This window comes from Oryzias latipes, chromosome 5 (assembly GCF_053564925.1).
Source record: "Oryzias latipes strain Hd-rR chromosome 5, Olatipes_Hd-rR_3.1".
NCBI lineage: Eukaryota > Metazoa > Chordata > Actinopteri > Beloniformes > Adrianichthyidae > Oryzias > Oryzias latipes.
This window is the reverse complement of record NC_136241.1, coordinates 29191175-29212492: the sequence shown is the minus strand read 5'-3', so window position 1 is coordinate 29212492 and position 21318 is coordinate 29191175. Positions and strand designations below refer to the sequence as shown.

Below are 21318 nucleotides of genomic sequence, written 5' to 3'. Positions count from 1 at the left end.
TATTTGAAGTGCAGAATACACTTTTTCCCCAACATGAAAGTTTATTTAGTAGAATTAATGCACAATCGCATACATACAGTAGATGGCAGCTCTGTTGAAGGTCAACAGCCTGAATATAACGAAACAAAGAAAATATAAAACAGCTGCACTTGAATTTTTTTTAAAAGGTAATCAAAGAACACATCACACATCTAAACGTACATCTGCAGATGACAGTAAAGAGCTACAGTAGATGGCTACAAAATGTTATAAGTTCATAAATATAGTTTGAATACATTTGCATTAGAGCTAAATTTATATCCTTTATTTTAAACTTACAGAGTACGTAGTATGAAAAATATCTTTCTAACCCCAAGTGCACAGCAGTTTGGTCTTTGATTTCAAATTACAAGATGAGAGGAGCTCTGCTGATCCAAAAACGGGGGAAAAAACATGAACGCGTCAAACTGCAGAGGAACACAGGTAATGTTAAAAAAAAATACATGTATAAATTATTACATTCAAACCAGTCTGAATATAAAAATGCCAACAAAAGATCTACAAAATATGGTATTACAAAAAACAAGTATTTTCCGTTTCTTCTTTGTCTCGTCTTTTTATAATGCTACTGAAACGGATTATAAAATGCTGAAACATAAAAAAAAACAAACACACAATACAAATAAATCATTAAAACTGAAGGGAATCTGTAATTTTTATTAAGATGTACTGGTCTGAGACCTGCTCACACCGTCACTCAATACTGCAGAGGTTCTGTTCTCTTCACATAAACAGCTTGTGGTGCTCGGTTGGGGTGAAACGGTTGACACAGAGATATGTGGTTAGTTTGAATAACAACTTTGTTAGCATTGAAAGAAAAGTTTCAAAGTCACCAGAACAACCCATTCTATTTACAAGCAAACACTTCAGCAGATGCTGAAAAAAAAAACGTCAAATTTGCCCCATTATAAACCCTGTCTAAAACCCTTTTCTTGCCAGGTGTCTCACTTGGGGACAATGTCATAGGGAATTAAGGCTTAGGATGTTCATAAAGTGCTCTGCGTGACACACCTATTCCACTCAATTCAGCCCGTTTGTTGTCGTACAGTCGTGTCTCGCTACATTCCGAAGGTTTTCTCGCACCGGAACTCTTCATTCTCACCAAGTCTGCACAGAGAAAGCTACACTGATCCTTCAGCCCTCTGCTGAATGTGGAAACCAACATAAATAACAGTATGACATCATTACCCTATTTGAGTGACATCGTGGAGCTGTTTTTCATGAAAACCCTCGAAAGCCCGATGCTAGCACTTAACAGTAAATGTTCGGTCTCGACATGAAAACGATGAGGCACTCCTGTCCGAACATCTCTGCGCTACAGTCACTGGCCTGCTGGATTGGATCAGTGAGGAAAATAAAACGTTGAGATGAGCACTGGGTTTTTGTTACTTAACACATTCAATGATGTAATACCATATGCTTATGAGCAATATATTACCTCTTTGATATAACTGTTTTTCTTATTTCAGTCTATACAAAATATTCATTTAGAGTTCTTGTATATATTCAGTAGAAAATTATATCTTAGTAGATATTTCAGCATTATTAGGAGGGACCTTGCTCTTTGTTGGAATACAGGTATTTATAAATGACGTACAGCATGACCACACCGGTAAAAGAAGCCGTCGCTCAGCCTCCACATGAAAACGTGAATTTAAAGGCTCATCTGCAACACAGGAAACAGTCCGCCGTGTAATCTGGTTTGCTTCTGCTGAGGTTTGTTTGCAGTTGAGGTCACATTGTGTCAGCTTGAGTGTTTGTACCAGAATGCAGGTCTACATGAGGCGAGAGGGTTTTTGCTCAAAACACAGTTTGGGGTTTGGATTCTGCTGCTTCAGACCAGCGTCCCAGGGTCAGCGCTCGGCTCCTTTGGGGTCGCAGCTTGCATTTGTGGATCTGGAGTCTCCTGGAAGAGAGAAAACTCCACTGACCTGTTGGGGAGAAACATAAGATGGCATCATGGACTTTACAAGAAAACAATTCTCTGACAGAAAAGGTCAACAGGAAAAGCTTAGAGAAACGTAGTATTTAAAATAGAAGAAAAAAAACACTTTTATGACTTTTATTTGTTAGATCTTCGAAATTTGTAGACAGATACTAAAGTCAGAACTTTGGATAAGTCATTTTAAAGAATACAAGCGCATGGATTTGGGGGACAGATTTAAAAGCCATTCACATAAAAGTGAGATGAAGAAAAACAGAATTCTGTTCAAGAGATGTTTTACTTTTAACTTGCTAGAAATCGTAGCAGAATCCTCCTGCAGTAGAACACTGATGTAAAACCTACAATGGAAAAGCATTTGTACATTTTACTAACACAATCTCGTCATATTTATGGGAAATCCCAGATTAGCAAGCAATTTTCACCTTCGTCAACAACCCAATAAGATGTTAGAGATCCACTTCAATGAAAATCATGTTTTTGGTTTTTCTAACATGTTCTTGTGACAATTTCTCTGATTATGGAGGACATCTGATAAGAAAATTAAGCTTAAAATTGCATTTCATTTTTTAAATTGTTTAATTGTTTTCATGTTGTGACGATGAGCTCCCTGCTACGCATTGCAATGGGGAGGGGAAGGGGGCGGGGTTGCTCCGTGCCAACAGTCCCGCTCGCAACTCAGAGGCAGATTTCTGTTGAACTCCTGCCGCTCTGCAGAAACTAGAAAATGGAAAAGTTTGATTTTTATTTTATCTAAATACTGCAAAATCATAACTAAAAGACTGATGGGAACGCTTTCACGGTAGATCGAAAGATGATTGGAGTGGGTCTTTCAAAATAAAATTGCTAAAACTTCAAAAAAAAGAAGAGATGACAAGTAGTTTTGAGATGCATATTTAGTCATATATGCAGACACAGGAACATCTACTTGTTGCTGCTTTAATACATTAAACTCCTATTAGAAGTAAACAAAATTAATCTGTCCTAGAATAGCTGTAAATATTGATCCACACATTGGTAGTGTGTACAAAAATAATTTTAGTTGAATTTGGTTGTTGCACACAAATTTTGATCACTTTCAACCACACTATTGTCTTTACTACAAATTCTCAGTGTTTTCATATCTATTGGTGTGCATGAACAGTGTTCTCATGCTGAGCGCTCCACACAGTTCCAAATAAAACCTAACATGTAAAATATGTTGATGGTATGTCATGGGTGCATTTTTAAAATAAAAAAATGTGTTTATCAGAGGCTGCAGGCATTTGTCATGAGTGCTCCCAAAAGCAGTCAGAGAATGTGAAGGGCGTGTTCAATCTTCTGTGTCTGTACTTAAAAGGCTTCTCTAATTTGGCCCCAAGAAAATTGTAATGCTGAGACATTTGAATTTATGAGAAATTCTTTTGTTTTTACAAATGCTTATTTTCTCTTTCAATGCCTCATACCTCAAAATTTTACGTTTTTATGCTTTTCGTGCAAAACCAGGAGAACTTTACTGTAACAATTCCAAGCCTTTGATGCAATTATGGAGTTGTTCTTTCAGGCCTTCTTCTCAAGTCTGAGAATTGTGTTCACTTTTATAATGATTTAGTTTTGTGAAAGCACTTACCGCCCATGCAGTGGATGACCATGGAAGCTGGCTGACTGGGGTATCTGAGCCTTTTGCAGGTTAGCCGGTTCGCCTTGAAGGGAATGCGCCTGGTGCACAAGAGGGTGAGGGTGGGAGAGCCGAGAGATGCCCGCTTCGTGTCCCTTGGAGGCAGCAGAGGGGTAGCCGAGAGCATTCCTAAGGTACCAGTCCCTGAGTCCCTCCAGAGCCAGAGCTTTATGCAGACTTCTTGTTGAATCTTCTGGAGTTTGAAGCGAAAACTGTGTATGTCTACGACTGAAGGAGGGCCCAGACAGCTCAGTCTGATAAGGGTGGGGGTTTGGGACGGAGGACATAGTGGTCCCGGTGGCAGGAATGGAGGGCTCATAAGCTGATAACAGGATGCCATCCTGGGCATGTTGTTGCAAAGGAATAAAAGGTCCACAAGATTTGGTTCTAGTGACTTTGACCCTGCGTAGCTCCGCCTCTGACCCCCTGAGAACCATTGGACTGTATGGAGGCACAGCACTGGGAAGATGCACCTGGGAATGGGAAAATCCGTTAGCATGAGAAGGCACCGCTGCAGTGGAGGAGCGAGGGGAGGACATGTCCTGCCAGATTCTGCCTGTGGATTGGTACAGGTGATGCTGCATCCTCTGCTGTTTCCCCCAGATGTAATCCATGAGAAGCTCATTGTAGCCCCCGCTGGCCCCTCTGCCACCCACCGACAGCCGCATTGTAACCTTATCTGCTGAGCTGTCGGCGTGTCTCTCTGGGCTGCCCAAGTGAATCTGGCGAAGTTTGCCATCGGTCAGGGTCTCCGAGCTCTTGTATGGCCCCCCCCTGTGTGGCATTCCATTCCTGGGTGGGGGGTCATCTGGGAGGCTGGACCTGTCCAGCAGAGCCTCAGAGCTGTTGCTGCGCCTTGCACGGGAGCTATATGGGCAGCTGCGGCGATCAGACGGCGAGCCTTCCTGAGCCAGTGGAATCATGTATGGGACATCCAGGCTGCCGGACCACTGCTTTAAGCCGTTACCACCTGATGCATCTGACCTGTGGCAAAATGAAGCACAAACATGAAGCAAGATCCTGCCTTAAGAACAACGAATGAAATTAACCTAAGCAATAATTTTTAAAGTCCCACTCCGATCATCTTTGATTTGATGTAAAAGCGTTCCCAGAGGTCTTTTAATTATTATTATTTTTTGCCAAAATTAAAAAAAACTTCGTTTTTCAGAACAGTTTCTTCAGAGCTGTAGTTTATTAGAAATTCACCTCAGAGTTGTGGGCAGGATTGTTGGTGCGAAGTAAGCCTACCTCTACTTCCCATCGTCCCTTTGTTTACACTTTCTGCTGCTACCTTTTAGCCCCTCACAACCCCAACCTAACAATTACCGGTGAAACAAAAATGGCGAGCAACACTGGAGCTATCCAGCCGTACAGTTTAGAGCCAGATGCCAGCTCAGACAAGAGAAAAACAAAGATCTAGTCGTCTACAAGTGGATGCATCAGAATGGAGCGGAGCAGCAAGTTTGAGGATTGCTGTTGTAGGTTTTAAGTTGTACCTACAAGCCATTTCCTATGGTGCCTGATTAACGATTTAAATAAAGAAATGCTTAAAGGCAATTTCAAGCTTAATTTTCTCAATGTTTCCTCCATCCTCAGAAAAATGCTACAAGAACATGTTAAAAACACCATTTTCATCAGAGTGGTTCTTTAAAAAAAATAAGGTTTCTGTGAAAAGCATCACTTTTTTCTGTTTGACATATTTATTATAATTTCATGATACCAAACATAATGAGTATAAAAATAAACGATTATTTAGTGTAGAACATTGTTTACATTTTTCCTGTTTTAAAATCAAGGTAGGTGCCTGGGTAAAAAAGGCTGCCCCCTGGTAAATCCTGACTGAGCTGTGATCAACTGTAAGATATTTATTTATATTTGCCAAATTCAGACCTGATCATTGTCAGGAAATAGGAAGTCTCTTAAACTAAAAGCTTTCCGACAAATAAGTTAAAAGAGGAAATTCAAGAATACATGAGAGACAAAGTCACTGACATGCATCCATCTAAAAAGAAGAGGCATGGGAAACCACACTTTGGAACTCCAGAGAATCCCAGTGACTGGTATTTTTCACCAAAATAAAAAAACCAGAACAACATTGTAAAGAACTGCTAGTTAAGGTTCATGATCCAACAATGAGAATGGGACTGGATACACAGGAGAGCTCAGAGAATTAGACCCTGCTGCAGAAATAGACAATGATTCTACCACCCAAGGGCTACAGCCAGGATGAGGATTAGATCTGAGCAATAAATCCTTAATCTCTGATTGTTTCACAGCAGTTATGTTATTGTCCACAACTATAAACATGGAGACCATGAAACTGTTCATGAGAAAATGTTGCTTTTTAACAGCTAAAACAAGCAAAGCTAAATTAGTATACCTGATTAAAACTTAGGTCTTGACACAAAGGGCTCAAACGTAGATTTTTCTGGAGATTGTGCTTCTACTCAAAATGTGATGGACAATATATTTAAAACCACATGCTATAGAAATCCCAGGGAGACACAGCTGTTCTGCATCACGGATTACCTGGCGTGAACACTGACAGGAGCCGTCCGGGCCAACAGAGGCGTGGCTGGAACACTTCTACCTTCAACGTTTGAAGCACTTCTAGGTAACGAGTGAGTCGGGCTGTAGAAGGCAACCCAGAAAATTTTTCAGCCAAAATGTCTACATGTGATCTTGGAAAAGAAGCAGGCTGGAGCTGCCGTTGCTTTGACTGGAGTACCTAACAGAGCTTGTCACAGAGTTGCGGCGAGTCCTCATCTCGTAGTAAATCTCAACTGGAGACAGTTTCCTGCTGATTCTGTGGTCGGGGCTGCCCGCAGTGAGTCGTGGTTGAGACAGGGAGCGCTGGTCAGCAGCCACGCTGGGCGATGACTCTTTAAAGAAGATGAAACACAAACAAGACTTTTTATTGAGCCTGTTCACTCCAACCTGTGCCATTTAAATAGATAATCCCCATTTGTAATAACGGAATAAACTTTAATTAAGCTTATTGCAACTGTATTATGACAGAATGACAGAATTATGCATGAATGATCCTGTGTTCAAGTAAATACGCTTTACTTTTCATCTAAATGTGAGCCCAGGGACTCAAAAGATCATCAGTAATCACTTGAAGTTGTCATTTTCTGCACGACTTTCTTTTATTAAGCATTTATCCACTTATGTGCAGCTCCTTTAAGGGCATATCGTACTATTTCCACCAGGCTGAGGTGCAATCTTTGACCAGATCACTATAAAGATTTGATTCTATTCTCTTTTATCCACATAATCATTGTTCTGTTGCATGACCCAGTTCCAGCCTCCCATCTTCTCAAGACTATTATGACACACAGAAGGGTTTAAGATCTACTGATAGGTGATGAGCACAATGTCTTGCACCCCCACAAGGCGTTCAGGAATGGGGCGGGGGGGGGGGGGGGGGGGGGGGGGCTCTAACAGGGAGAAGTCTGGCACTCTGAACGAACACAGCTATCAAACCCATAGCTTTGAGCTGGGGTTTGATCATACCAAACCATTGAGCTACTTCGGTATGAAGTGGACAGAAGAATGAACCTACAGGTACCAAACACTTATGTGAGCTTCTGCAGAAGACTTGAACTTTTCCTGCTCACCTGTTGGTCGCTATTGGTTGGTTTTTACCTGCATTTTGGCTGAAACTTACCCTCGTAGATCATCTGGAAACTAAAACAGAATTTCTTCTGTTGCCAATGTGGTTTTATCAGTTTTTGTACAAAAACCCTGATTTAAAAAAACTCAGTGGTCTTGTGGTAGGGTGTCTGCCCTGAAACTGGAATCCAAATTTTTCCCCTACCCCTCCAGCTTCTCCCTATCCCTCCAATTGTAGGGGCATTTGGAGGGATAGGGGTGTCGAAATTAGTTATTTGAATGGGAAAGCATTGCACTGTGCTGTGGAATAGAAACACATTTCTTCTCGTGGGTGTGCTCTGAAGCACAGAAGTTTACATGGAAATGAAAGTAATGACTTTTTGTTTTAACAATATTTTTCGAAAACTCTCTGTTTGGGGGGCTAAATGTAGGGGTAGGGAGAAGCCGTAGGGGTAGGGGAAGAATTCAGCCTAAAAGTGGGACCCAATGCCTCCCTGCTTAGCACTCAGCATTATGGGCTTGGATTGGGGAGTTAAACCACCAAATGGTTCCTGGGCGGGGCTGTGTCTGTAGACCACCACTCACCCAGGGGAGGGGTCAAATGCGAAGAACAAATTTCACACACCCAAGTGTATGACAACTAATGAGACTTTAACTTCATCTTTAAAAAAAAAGCCTTTCACCCTTGAACTTGACTACACACAGTGTCTAACAATAGCAGAGAGGATTTTTAGGAGATATTATCAATAACGTTGACTTACCGTTGTCATGGGACGTTGAATCCGACATAGAGCTTGCACTCTCTGACACCACTGTGTCCTCTAAAACCAAACACAGGGACATCATTTTGGTTAATCACATGAAAACATCCATAAACCACTCTGTGGCTGTTCTTCCTCATTGATGCAGCATATGTTTTGAGTCCCGGTGTACCTGTGTGACACCCCCGATGCACCGTCCTTTTGCTGTTGGGGCCGTTTCTGTCTGATTCTGTGTGTCTGCTGTACAATGCACCTGTGAAGATGGCCTTCATCTGCCTTCTCTGGGCAAAGTCGTCCTGAAGCCGAGACACACGTCAGACCATAACTGCACACGTCTGAACAGCTGCTGTGTAAACACAGTTGATTGTAGGGTTTTGACCTACCTCCACCTTGGTGCGGGGCACAAGTCCAGCTCGGCGCTGCACCACTGGGGGGGTTTCTCCCGCCTCCAGAGGGAAAGCATGTGGCAACTTCCCAGTTAGCTCCTGTATGGGACATTCATCAGTCTTCTGCAATTACAACCTTATTCACAGGACTGGGATGGCTATAACGTTCCCAACTAATTTTATCTTTTGCGATAAAAATTTAAGAAATGAAGCTGGGTGACGATGTAGAATGATTCAGAGTAATAACTAAGTAGAGAAGTTAGACTGACAACAAAAGATTTGCTGGATCAAAAATTAGGCATGGAGTAAATCACTGCATTCAGCAGAAATGCAGATACATGCTAAACTGCTGTTAAAGACATGCATCAGGCAGTTGCGGCTTAATTAGCATGCACTGACAGGCTGTCAGAAAGCCTTTTTGCATCACTTAGTTTGTCAAAGAACCTTTATAAGATTCAAATCTGCATCTTTCTCACATACAGAGAGCAGGAATATATAGTTAGAGCAAACAGAGGGATTAAACTGCAATACATTTGAATCATTACCCATATCTGTCTTTTATACAACTGGGAAAAGAGATTTGCATGCACACTGACCTACATATTTCTGAGATGTAAAACGAAAGCTACTCACTGCTTCCTGCAAACAGACTTGTTTGAGCTCTCCAACTCTGGAGCTGAGGAGAGCCTCCAGGGCCCGTTTTCTCTCCTGCAGAGCTGCAATCCTGTCAGCCGACAGCTTGCCATCCTGGCAGCCTTGAACATCTAGAAAAAGAGATGCACAAAAGTCATTGTCACAAGGTCTGAGATTTACTTCAAGTCACTCAAATCCAGATTTTTTTAAAAAAAGACAAAACAATCAGAGCATCATCACAACTGCAGTGTTCCTTGATACAGCAGCTGCTTTTTTGTTGTTACATTTTTGTTTAGAGAGATATAGAGAGAGTGTCAGACAAGACTGTGTTTTACCATCCATACTGCAACTACCCACCAGGAGTCCTCAAACCCATGGATGCAATCAGAAGACCTTTGGGCTGCATATGATCCAGTTATGTGGAATTACTGGCAGAGTTCCACCAAGGTAAATTTGGTTATGTCTGAGGTTTCTTCCTAATCTTCCATTAAAAAGGAGTTTTCCTCTCCATAACCCCCCTTTACTTGCTCAATACAGAGATTAATCTAAAAAATATATATTGATGTTGGTCACTTGTGGAGGTCACTTAAAAGTTAAGAGAGTCTTGCTTTATGAATTATCCTGACTGAATAAGATCACAGTGATCTGGAATGTTTGGAATGAACTGAAGTATAACAACAGTAATTGACACTATCAAAAAGGGAAAGAAATTTTTCAACAAAACTAAAAAAATGGTGATCAATAAAATTAGAAATACCCACATTTACAATGACACTAACGTTCATTTTTTTTTTCTAAAATATTGAGCCATAAATGTGGCTATTTGCTTTAAAATTGTTTTTGTTGCTATAAAATTATGTCTATTCTTACGCAAAAGTGTACGGGGAAAAAAAATTTCAACCTATTTGACCTTGTAGCTCTGTGTCATGTGCAGAAATGGAGGCATTTCTTAAAGGTTCTATTCGATAAGCTGAGTTGACTCCTCGGTTCTGCTGTACCATCAGATGGAGCCACTGAACCTCCTTCCTCTAAAGATGAATCCTTAAATAAAATATCAGAACAAACTCTCATAACTCCTGACATTCAGTCTGTCAGATTATACATGAAAGGCAGCTTTGTCGCTCCAGGAATAGATTCCCATTAAAAAAAGCCTTTAATCTGTTTTATAGAACACTGGGAAAATTAGCTGAACAAAAATAAAATAACTAATTGCACATAAGGCGTTCTGAAAGTCTTGCCCTAAAATTAGCTCTTGAATCCAATTAGCAACCAATTAATTTGCAAAGAGGAGAGAAATGAGGCTGCATAGGTAGTATTAATAATGTATTCACGGATACAGAGACGAGGGAACTTAATCTGTGTGTAGTCCGTGTTTCAAAGCTCAACAGCAAAGAAAAAAAAGAGGTAGAGGAACAGAGCCAGGGGCAGGATGGTGGGACGATGCTGTGAACAACCTCCATGTTCAGAGAGGCAGTACATTTAAGAACCTTAGCATAATTGAGGCATCTTTACTGGAAGAAAGATCTGAAACAGTTCAATAAAAAAGAAGTTTGAAAAATTCTTCTGTTTGCCATATAAGGAGTAGTCCAAAACACAAAGCAAAGGTTAAATAAACAGCCTTTTCCTAAACTCTCAATAGAGACCCTAAAATAGCGACAGTGTTTTCTGCCAAAAGGCTCCACTCATCGGTGTGCACAAATTGCTGCCATAAACAAGAATCCTCCTGTCTCGTTGCCACATGGATTAATCATCAAGTGCCTTTCAGCCCACAAATCCAGGAGATGCTTCTGCCAGCTTCACATCTTTCAGAAGGAGACATTTATCCGTCAAGTCAACTGAAGCAGCTGTGCGCAAGCTCTGTTCGCAACAGTCACCGGGAAGAACGAGGCACACTGTCTGCAGAGACATTTTTGAAATGTTTCGGCTGGGTTGGCTCTTGTGCTGGAGCTGAGTCAGTATGTGTGAAAAAGCCCAGCATGCCTGACCTCCTTCATTGACAGAAATGTAAGAGCCTTCTGCAAGAAAAACACGTGGCAGACTTAGAAGCGCTGCGCAGACAAAAGCTCACCACACAAATCCAGTTACACCAAACAGTCTACCAAGATCAGATTTTGAGGTAATCTAATGATCCAAAAGGGGTTTTCACTGAGGAGCAAACCGACCGGTGTCGAGCATGTTTTTACTTTGGCAAAACCTCGGAATGGATGGACAGAGTCATTTGGTCAGAGTCGTCACTGAGCAGCTGCAGCCAAAAGGTTGCCGTGCCTCTTAAGAATGGCTCTGTTCTGTAGCCGTAAACGTTTGCTTGAGGGCTTGGTGTTTTCTCTCTCTGGTGACAAAAAGATTCATTTAACAGAAACACAATGTTCATTTTAACGACAAAAATTCCAACCCTTGATGCCTTTTGTAGTTCTTCCCAGACTTTAAAGCTTTGGAATAACAACATATAAAGACAAATTTCACAGTACTGTCCAGAAACAACTTCATAAACAGCTGCTGTAATTAAACTTGTTCTTTCTGAATACGCCCCACAGCAATTAGGCTGCATTTATACAGTTGGAAACTGCTATCAATGTTTCTAAACAGGATTTGTTGAAGATGTTTTGTGTAAAACCATAGAAATCCAGGAAAAACTGCCAAAAATATGTTTTTTTTCCCCTTAAAAGACCTCAAATTAGGCCTGCACAATATACCGCAAATTTATCGTTATCGCAATATCCAGCTCTGCAATATGCATATCGCAAAAGACGGCGAATATCCCAATAAATCGCAAACCTAAAATGTGTTAAAACAATCTTCTAGCAGCTTGAAGCATTTAACGAATCAAATAAATCCCTTTATGCTTTGACCAATCAGATGGACTCCTTCCCATTGTTGACCAATCGGATGGACTCCTTCCCATTGTTGACCAATCAGATGGAGGCCTATTATGTTAGATGTTTGTCCCCCATGTCGATGAGGGTCATTTGGAGTATAATTTTTAAACTGTTGCAATGAAATGGGAATGATGTTTTTGTTTATTTTTCTATTTGTTTATTTACCGCAAATTTATCGTTATCGCAACATTGATCACTAATATCGCATATCGCAGGTTTTCCTCATATCGTGCAGCCCTACCTCAAATGAATGTGAAGTTTGGAGCAAACTTCAGTTGTGTCTCAAAACTAAAACTCAAATTCAACTTGGGATTTAAAGTTCCTCGATGAAACAATGAATCTGAATTTAAACTTTCTTGTGATTGTTTAGCTGCTAGCTCAGTGAGCTTTTATGGTTTTCTGAATACCATGTCACAAAGCCACTACGTACATTGTGCGCATATTGCACGGATGTAAATTGGTCATACGTGATTATATGTGGAAAAAGTGAGAAAAGTTGTGGTTTTTACATGAAATTTTCACAGATGTATCACAAATGAACCATATTGAAACCACAGAAGTAGTATGAATAAACCACGCAGAGAACACGTAAATCAACAAAAAAGCCAAATCTGACCCATAATTTGTGTGTCAGTTTTTAAACATGATACATGTTAAATGCGCTAAAAAAGTTTTACATCGGTGCTACATGCGTGAAAAATCCGTTAGACATACAGGGAACAGTCATGGAAAGCAACAAATTTGTGTAATTATTTAAAAATCACGCACAATTGCATAAGATGTGTGTAATAATTGCATAAACTACGTAAAATGGGCATAAACGGTCTAATTCTAACAGACCAAAAGTTTTGAACAGCTCAAAACCAAATTCTTGTTCAGACCAGTCGGTCGAAACTCTCAACGGAAATCTGCGCACATCGACGGATGACAAATGCAAGGAACACTTATGAAATACATATATCACGCATGTATCACCAAAGACTGAAATTTCATACGTCGATAACGCGCAAAAAGTACATAGCAGCTGCGTGAGACAGCCTTAACACAATGGAATTTGCAGAGGAGGCCACATGTTGTCCTCTTGTAGGACAAGCTTGTATTTGCTGGATGAAAAAATTGTTTTGTCACATTTTTGTTTAATATTGACTCAAGAGAATAAATCTGTTTGTATGTTTTTTAATTTTGCACAGACACTGCATTAACTATGTATTAAGATTGATTCATTCAACCATCCTGGCTGATTTACATGACAGTTGAGTTGGTTAAATGTTTCCCATCTGGTGCCCCATAACCATTTTTACAGCTTTTGATTAGTGCAGATCTGTATAGAAATATCAGTCACTGATTTCTGAGGGGGTGCAGAGGTAGGGTCATTTCCAGAAGGTGGGTGGCCAAGGCCACAGTAGTGACTACTGTACCTCCAAAGAAATCTTGCTTTGATTTGTGATTTAAAAGGTCAATGTATCCATGTCACCACAAATGATCCTTTTTAGGATTTTTGCCAAACAGACTTTTAAATATTTAATAAAATACCTAAATTTCTGCAGCCACAACACTTACATACACCTATGCAATATTTTTTTAGTCTATTTTTACACCAATTTAGTTAAGGGTTGGGTCCCTTAATTACATTATTTATTATTTTTCCACCCAAGGAAAAAAAACCTTGAAATGTGTTCAAAAGCAGATAACGGTTACAAGCAAATGCAGTGGACAACAATATTTGGGCTGTTGTAAACATCCATACCATGAATTATGTAATAATATCTGTCATTAAAAGGCCATTTTATAGGAGATTACTTGACCAACTTATCTTATCTCAAGCAACCAAGTGCTGTTGCTTTTTACATAATCATTATTAGTAATAAAGACACAGTTTAGGAGAGACACTGACCAGAGGACCAACTCCTGGTCATCTCTCAATCTCAACCGTGTCTAACAAAGAACAAACCAGACAGGATCAGAGGTTGCATTCAGGCGCTGACATGCTTAGCATCTGGTGTGCACCTGTGTGCCCACCAGAAGTATCCAATTTCAGAAAATAGCTTCCAAGAAGGATGGAAGAAGAGGAGAAAAGCGGATAAATCTGGACCAGCATCAATGAAACGATAACATTTCATCACCAAACCCTCAGCAAAAGAGAGGATCACGGCGGTCCGGAAACCCCAAACTCTGCGTGTGTGCCGCTCAGGATGGAGGCAGACAACAGTGAGGAGGCTGTGTTGATTAAACATGAGCTGTACATTGAGAGGGAGCTGCTGCTGTGCAAATGCAAATCAGGAAGAGCTTAATATTCAGGTCCAAATGGCTAAAGACTATATGGTAGATTCATTCCTGCGTCCTCACAATAAGGAGCTGCATGCTCCTCTTCCTCAACCTTAAGTTGTCAGACCAAAACATTTACAGAGGAGATAATTCACTCAGGCCAAACCATCATTTTTATTCTCTGTATGCTTATAACTTTATACACACAGTTCCTCTGAGATCTCAAGAGTCATGTTTATCTGCTTTTATGGGACACGAACGTCCAACAAAGAGGACATTGCTGTGAACAGCATTTATTTAGCTGTTGCTCTGGCTGCTCCAAGCTCACATCTCCTGCGCTGTTTGTTTTCTCATAAAGAAGCAGCAAAAGTCTCACCTCCACTTGACTGCACAGGTGAGGCTGACACCCACATATTGACTGTTGGTGTTGACACAGCTGCTGCTGTTGACAGTCTACACACGGTAACACATGGTAACCAGTCGAGGGTTACAGCTATAGGGCTCCTGTCTTGCCAGTGGGCTCCTCATCAGCTCCACAGGAGGTTAAAAAAAAATAACGCTGGCTGTGACACATCCTGGACGAACGCTGCCATGTGGCTCCCAGTGTGGACTCGGATGCGTAAAACAGAAACACTCCCCACCTTGGTTGCGGTTTGTCCTCCTGACCTCATTCTTTGTGTTCAGCAATGGAGCGGATTCAGATGAGTCAACCACAACCCTATAACTGTCCAGGGTCGTTTGAGAAAGGTCAGGAGATACCACCCCCTCCTGTTAATTTAATCTTCTCTTGAGCACTTGGTATCCATGAAACTCTGGTTTTATAATGTGCTTATCTGCACACTACCAGGTGGCTTAGCTCAGGTGAACCAATCGTATGGCTCCTCTTCCCCTCCCTGGCCTTGAGACTCACCTTTACACATCTGACACAACTACCATGGGCGGAACAAAGCAAACCTGGTGATCACTATCCACCTGGAATCCTCAAAGCTGAGGCAGGGGGAAGTAATAAAGAAAGGAATGTGGTGTCCGAAAGGATTATTATTATTATCCTTTCCCTTTGCCATTTAACACCTGGAAAGATTTCTGTTGAAAGGGTTTTGTCATATTCTTGTTGCTTTTGAAAAGAATTGTAGGTTTTTGTTATCCAGAGACTGAACTCTGTAGTTACATGAGCAACATACTCAGATCTGACTCTTCTGTGATCTGACTAGGACTTCTGGCTTCCTGTGTCTGGCGCGGCTGCCATTTGATAAGGTCTGGGACTTGATTCCCTGGGCTTATTTTCATTTTAGATCAGTGCAAATGTACCGACAAGTGCTTTAGAATAGGCCTAGAGGTTGATGAGTCTGACATTTGTCTAATTGCATGTTTGAAAGTCTGTATTGTGTGTTTCAAATAAGCAGCTGTGTCACAATGTGACAAAACAAATTATAGGTTTCCCTATAATTTCTGCATAGAATCTTTTTTTAAAACTGAAGGTTTGTTTTATCAGAGAGGCAAGTCACTAATCTCAGACAGACAGGCTGGGGTCTAAAGGAAAATCTGAAAGGTGTTTCCCAGACACACTAAAATGTGGGGTGCAGTGAATCACCCTGAAGGCATTCACAGTGCCCAGCATTGGGAATTAGCTCCGTCAGCCCCCTGACGACCCTCATGTTCCGGAATCTGGTAATAATTGGGATTTCCTAGGCTGCGTAAGAACGTGTGAGGGTGGGAGCAGTGGAACCAACGGGACACGGCGCAGTGGCGCGGAATCTCCGCCGCTGTGGCTCCATAACAATGCAGCAACAGGGAGAAGTTGTTGTGCTCCCGGGGAGGCTGCTTGACGCACATGTCTCCCTGCTCCTGGAGGACCACCGTTTGAATCCAAACGCATCTGCAGTCCGGCCATTTTCAGCCTTTTTAATTAAGGTGCCACGCAAACAATGCGCTCCTCTGTTACGCATGCGACACAGGCACACGGCCTTGTTTCAGACAAGCATCCAACGTGTTCGAGCCCCTCTGGAGAGCTCACGGCGGTGCTGCGTCCCAGCGTGGACAGCATGACGGTCCACGCCGGGCTAATGAGCGGATGCACTCGCAGGTGTGTCACAAACGTGAGCAAAATGCATGACCGGATAGTGTCCTCGTCGGCACCACAGACACACGCCTGTTGACGGGCAGCTGGAAACGCTGCGTTGGTGGAGGAACATTCACCCGGTTTGGATCAAAGGACATCTTTGAGCGTCTTACCGGCGAGCATGACAGATGCCTTCCGAGGTCTCCGTGGTCCTCTACGACAAGACGAGGCTGAGAAACACAATCATTGCGCGAGTCGACGACAGCAAATCCGTTTGAAAACAGAGGTTTTGTTGATCAGATGGACTCCAAAACGAAAAGGAACGAACAAAACGGCTCCGCGTCCCGACTGTAATTTACACGCAGCCTCACGACCTCCGCTGCGTCGGGGCGCTGCGCATCTGAGCAGAAGAAAGGTCCCCCTTTTTCACCGAGCGAGGAGCCTCTATCTACACCGCCAGCTGACTCAACACTGTCACGGCAGCGACGCCCCTCCCAGATGTGACATGCATGTGCGCCGCGTAATCCATCCACGCCAGGATCATCCAGTGGTTGCACGGAAATACGCGCATAAGTGACATTAACGAAGAAAACGCGCGCACACACACGCATAGGATAAAAGGTCCTTTAGATCAGACAATCACTTTGAAACCGGCATGGTAACCATGAGAGATAAGTCAAAAAAGACACCTGTATGGAATTAGAAGAGTGCCACAGAAAAATAAAAGAAAAACACATGGACTTTTAATGATTCCTAACAGAAATATGTAACATATTTTTTTAGAATAAAAATATTATAATAATTATAATAAAAAATAATTATTATTTATCAAATGGACCATATTTCTTGTGTAGGGTATTCTTTTATCTTAGTTTATACCATCGTCTGGGTGAATACTCGATTCTGATTGGCTGCTGGGTATACATTAAAAAGTGATATACCACAGGATGACCGCAAGGTGAAATAAGAAGTTCTGGTCACCTAGCTTAAATGTTTTGTGTCACTGTGCCGGCTTCTTTAACAAAAAACTTTTGCTTTATCATCTGGACAAAAACAAGCGGTAAGAGGTGAACTTTCTCTCTGAATTGATGCTTTATTCAACCCATCGGGAAAGATCAGCATATATATATCGCTTTATATCGCTAAATATTTACTGCAGCGGTGGTGCGGCGTGATGCGGACTATAGTCCGCTTTTTGTGAGAAAAGCGATCCAAATTGGGAAAAAAACAAGAATTAAGGACTAAAAATTGGTTATTATTTATTTATTTTGTAAGTGACCATGGTATAAGCGGGTTAATGGCCTTCAAAGCATGCATTATCACTTTTTAACGCACTTCGCGGAAGCAACCGTTCTCTGCTTTTGCGTTGGAAGGTTCAGGCTTCCACGGCGTGCGTTAAAAAGTGACAATGCACACTTTGAAGGCCATTAACCCTTACTTAAACTAGTGGTGTAACACTTAATTTGAACAATGATTTGATTCATATCATAATTAGTGGTTGACGATGCATTTTGATAGTCAATATTGGTTCATTTTGAACAATCCGAGTTACTGACCTAAAATGGATTCAGGAAATCTTTATCCATAACTTAAGTGTGATTCAGAGAGAAATACCTGAATACTGAACAGTTTTATTTTTGTAAAATAATCAAGTCCAATTTAAATTTGTCTACAAACATACAAGTAAACAAGAATTAATTTCAAATCCCTTCACATTTTAGATTCATAAAGTTCAGTCTACTGTTGTTTTTCAAATAAAAAAAAATCCAAAGGGAACATTATTAGAACATTCTACCACGCTGTATGATCAGGTTTTTGCAAAATTCAGTGTTTTTACACATTGGGCTGGAATGATGGCTTGATTTTTTTTTTTTTTTTGTGTGCGTTGTCTGCTGTGATGCATTTTGTCATTTTTACATTACAGTAAAATAAACCTACCATTTCCCAATCGAAGTGGTATTTTCCAATATCGATTACAAATCAATTCATTTTCTTTTGGAACAGTTTCTTAAAGTTATAGGCTGATTCGATTAGCAACTTGCTTCAGACAGATCTGTTTGAATAAATCGATTCATCGTTACAGGCCTAGTTTAAATACATATTAACTTCATATATTGTAATCTTTCTTTAAATTTCATCTAAGTGAAATGTTGTGCTACGCTCACACTGTGCTCGAAAACATGAGTTCAAGCAAGCACTTTTAATAAAAAGGTCTATCCAAACGCACGTTCTGCATATGCGCGTTTCAGGCTTCCGCGTTCAAACATCTCACAGTCATGCTTCTGTATGCACGATTGTAAGCCTGTTTTTGGGCTCTACGTACAAAACGTGCAGTGATTGGTACAGTGGTTCGGATTTTGTATAGCTGTGACAAAGGTTGTGTTGAGTTCTGGAGATGCACAGATTTCCTAATTCTGTTTCATTTAAATTGTTTCTGTCTCCTGACGTTTTTGACCTTTGACATTTTAACAGGGTCAAGTAAAAGAACAAAAGGAAAAGCAGATAGGAGGGGCTTTATCAGGAATTCAGATTCACACAAAAAAAATCCTTAGCATGTCAGGATACACTTAAGAGACTATGATTATGAATAAAAAATATTCAATATTTAAGATGAGATATTTTACAGACAAAAAACCTCAAGCAAAAAGAGTCAAACATCAACAAAATCATAAACAAGAGAACAAAATTAACCAGTAGAGTCCATCAGTCAAAAGAAAGAAGTCTATCTCAACACACTTCTTTTGCTCAATGAGTTTTCTGCCCTTTCAAGGTTCATATTAACCTTTTCTTTATGATGTGGCTTCGGAGAACATTAAGCTGCCTAGTTTACATAAAGATTAGCCCCACAGTCTCTCAAAGTAAACAGGTTGCAGGGGTGTATGATGTAAAGCTGTTGAGGACATTACATGAAAATGGTACATTGAGGGTTAAGAGTGGAGCTTCGGTTCACCAGCAAAAACAGATCAGCTGCAGTTGTAATCACTGTGGCTAGCTTTTTTTTAACCCATTGAGAGCCAGTTATATGTTTAACGGGAGTATTTGGTGTCTTTTTAAACTCACCCCATATAAACCAACAGGTCATGTGACCGTACTTTTCTCCATCTACAAATCCAATCTATAGTATCTACAGTGTTGATTTTAGGTTGTTGTAAATTACCAAGAAGTAAGTGGTGCCACGACAAGAGCGCAACGACTTCTGCAAACTTGGAGCTTCACTGCTTTCTTTGTGACCTCCTTTAACAAATAAAACGTCTGTAAAATCCCAGTGTAAACTTTAGTCATAGATTGTTTGAACTGCTGTACAGACTAACCAGAAATGTTACGTCATCACAAAGATGATCTTTTAAAACTTCTGAGCTTTTATTGCTATGCCAAACACAGTAAAACACTTCTTGTCTCGTCTGTTCTCCAGTTCAACCCCCAGACGCCTGCATTTGTCCACACACGTGTACTTGTAGTTTATAATAAATGCATTTTGCCCCATAGAGCTTTCAAACCACAAGAATAAAGAAAAACTTCAAGGTTTAGAAGCAGAAGTGCAGAATTGTATCACAAGTGGCAAAAAATAGTCTCATTTTGTCTGTCTGTTTCCTCGGTAAAGAGCCAGGTCAGTCACATTTCTTTAGCACCTTAAAAAACATGCAAACAAGAAGCCTGCTTTTCAGTAACCAGGATAAAGGATTAGGAAAAACCTGGTTTAACATGAAAATCAGCTTTTAAATGAGCACATCTGCATAAGAAGTGCTGCTGTCATTCAGCCTCATTTCTTAGCAGCTGAATGAAAGGAGAGAAGATTCACATGACCACATGACGGGGAAAAAATGTTAGTATTGTATTGCAAGTAAACAAAGTTTTCTGGTAACCATGTTTTTCCTTGTAACCACTCAGTTACCCTGTTAGCAAATTGTGTTAATAAGGATTTTTGTTTTCTCATCTATGTTAGCAACAGCCAAATTCAGAAGAACAGTGGGAAAAAATAAATCAAATTCTGCAAGTTCTGCCACTTAGCAGAAACAGAGACAAAATGTGAAAAAATAATCTGGGATATGACATTTTATGATTTATAAAGAATTTATTATGGTGTAGAAAATAAAGATTTGGTCAGAGACAGAAGTATTGCTATCCAGGCTGACAAAGACAGAGATCAGTTGTGTGTTTGTATTCACTGTAGCTGCTGTTTTGGTCCATTCTTCCATGCAGATCTTCTTAAGAGCAGTGATGGTTTTTGCACATGGAGCAAAGTGGACTTTCAACTCTGTCCACAGGTTTCCTACTGGATGAAGGTCCAGAAACTGACTTGGTCACTCGAGAACCTTGAAATATCCCACTGGAAGATTCATCCTCGATGTTCTCAAGGATGGAAATGCCACCATACATGACCCCAACTCTGTTCATACTTTCCTTTATCAGGTGTCCTGTCACCTTCGCAGAAAAGCAGCCAAAAACCACGATGTTTCCACCCCGTGGTTCACAGTGGGTATGGTGTTCCAGATCTCCCAGCTCTCTTTGGGTCATTAACCAGCTCCCTCATGTATTTCTGAACTGTTTCTTCACCGTCTCAAGACGAGTCATACCCCACCAGGTGAAATCTTGTATGGAGCTCCAAGTGTAGGGTCAGTAATTTTATATTTCTTCCATTTTCTAGTAATTGCTTAAACAGTTTATCTCTCCTCACCAAGCTGCTTGGCTTTGGTCCATTGGTCCACCCAGTCTTGTTGTGGTGTACAATCTTGTCTCTGGTGTTCCAACTCTTTGGTCTTGGTTATGGCGAAGAGGTCTTGGTCTAACTCTTTAAGGGTGTGGACAGGTGTCTCTCATGCAGATAAAGAGGTGCCATGATTACAGGTAATAAGTGGAGGATGGAAGAGCTTCTTGAAGTAGTAACAGGTCTGTGAGAGAAAGAAATTCTTGCTTGTTTGTAGAAGCTAAATACTTATTTTTTGCACCATTGTACAAATTCCTAAAAAATAAAAGAAAAAAAATCATACAGTAGGATTTCCTGGAGTTTTGAATTTCCACTCGGTCTCAAATTGCATTTACAGATGAACATTACAAAATTCACTCATCTTTTTAATTGGGACATTT

General features: G+C 40.8%; 1 protein-coding gene across 1 annotated transcript; it reads right to left on the bottom strand.

The window, feature by feature from the left end:
- Nucleotides 1-21: 21 nt before the first annotated feature.
- ccdc120b (coiled-coil domain containing 120b) lies at nucleotides 22-16926 on the bottom strand. Its single transcript, XM_004069230.5, has 9 exons — nucleotides 16407-16926; nucleotides 9034-9164; nucleotides 8398-8499; nucleotides 8187-8310; nucleotides 8015-8074; nucleotides 6367-6520; nucleotides 6168-6269; nucleotides 3591-4622; nucleotides 22-1970 (listed from the first exon to the last, which is right to left on the bottom strand). Exons 1-9 carry the CDS (start codon nucleotides 16414-16416, stop codon nucleotides 1874-1876), a joined length of 1812 nt encoding a protein of 603 aa, XP_004069278.1. The 5' UTR covers nucleotides 16417-16926; the 3' UTR covers nucleotides 22-1873.
- Nucleotides 16927-21318: the final 4392 nt, after the last annotated feature.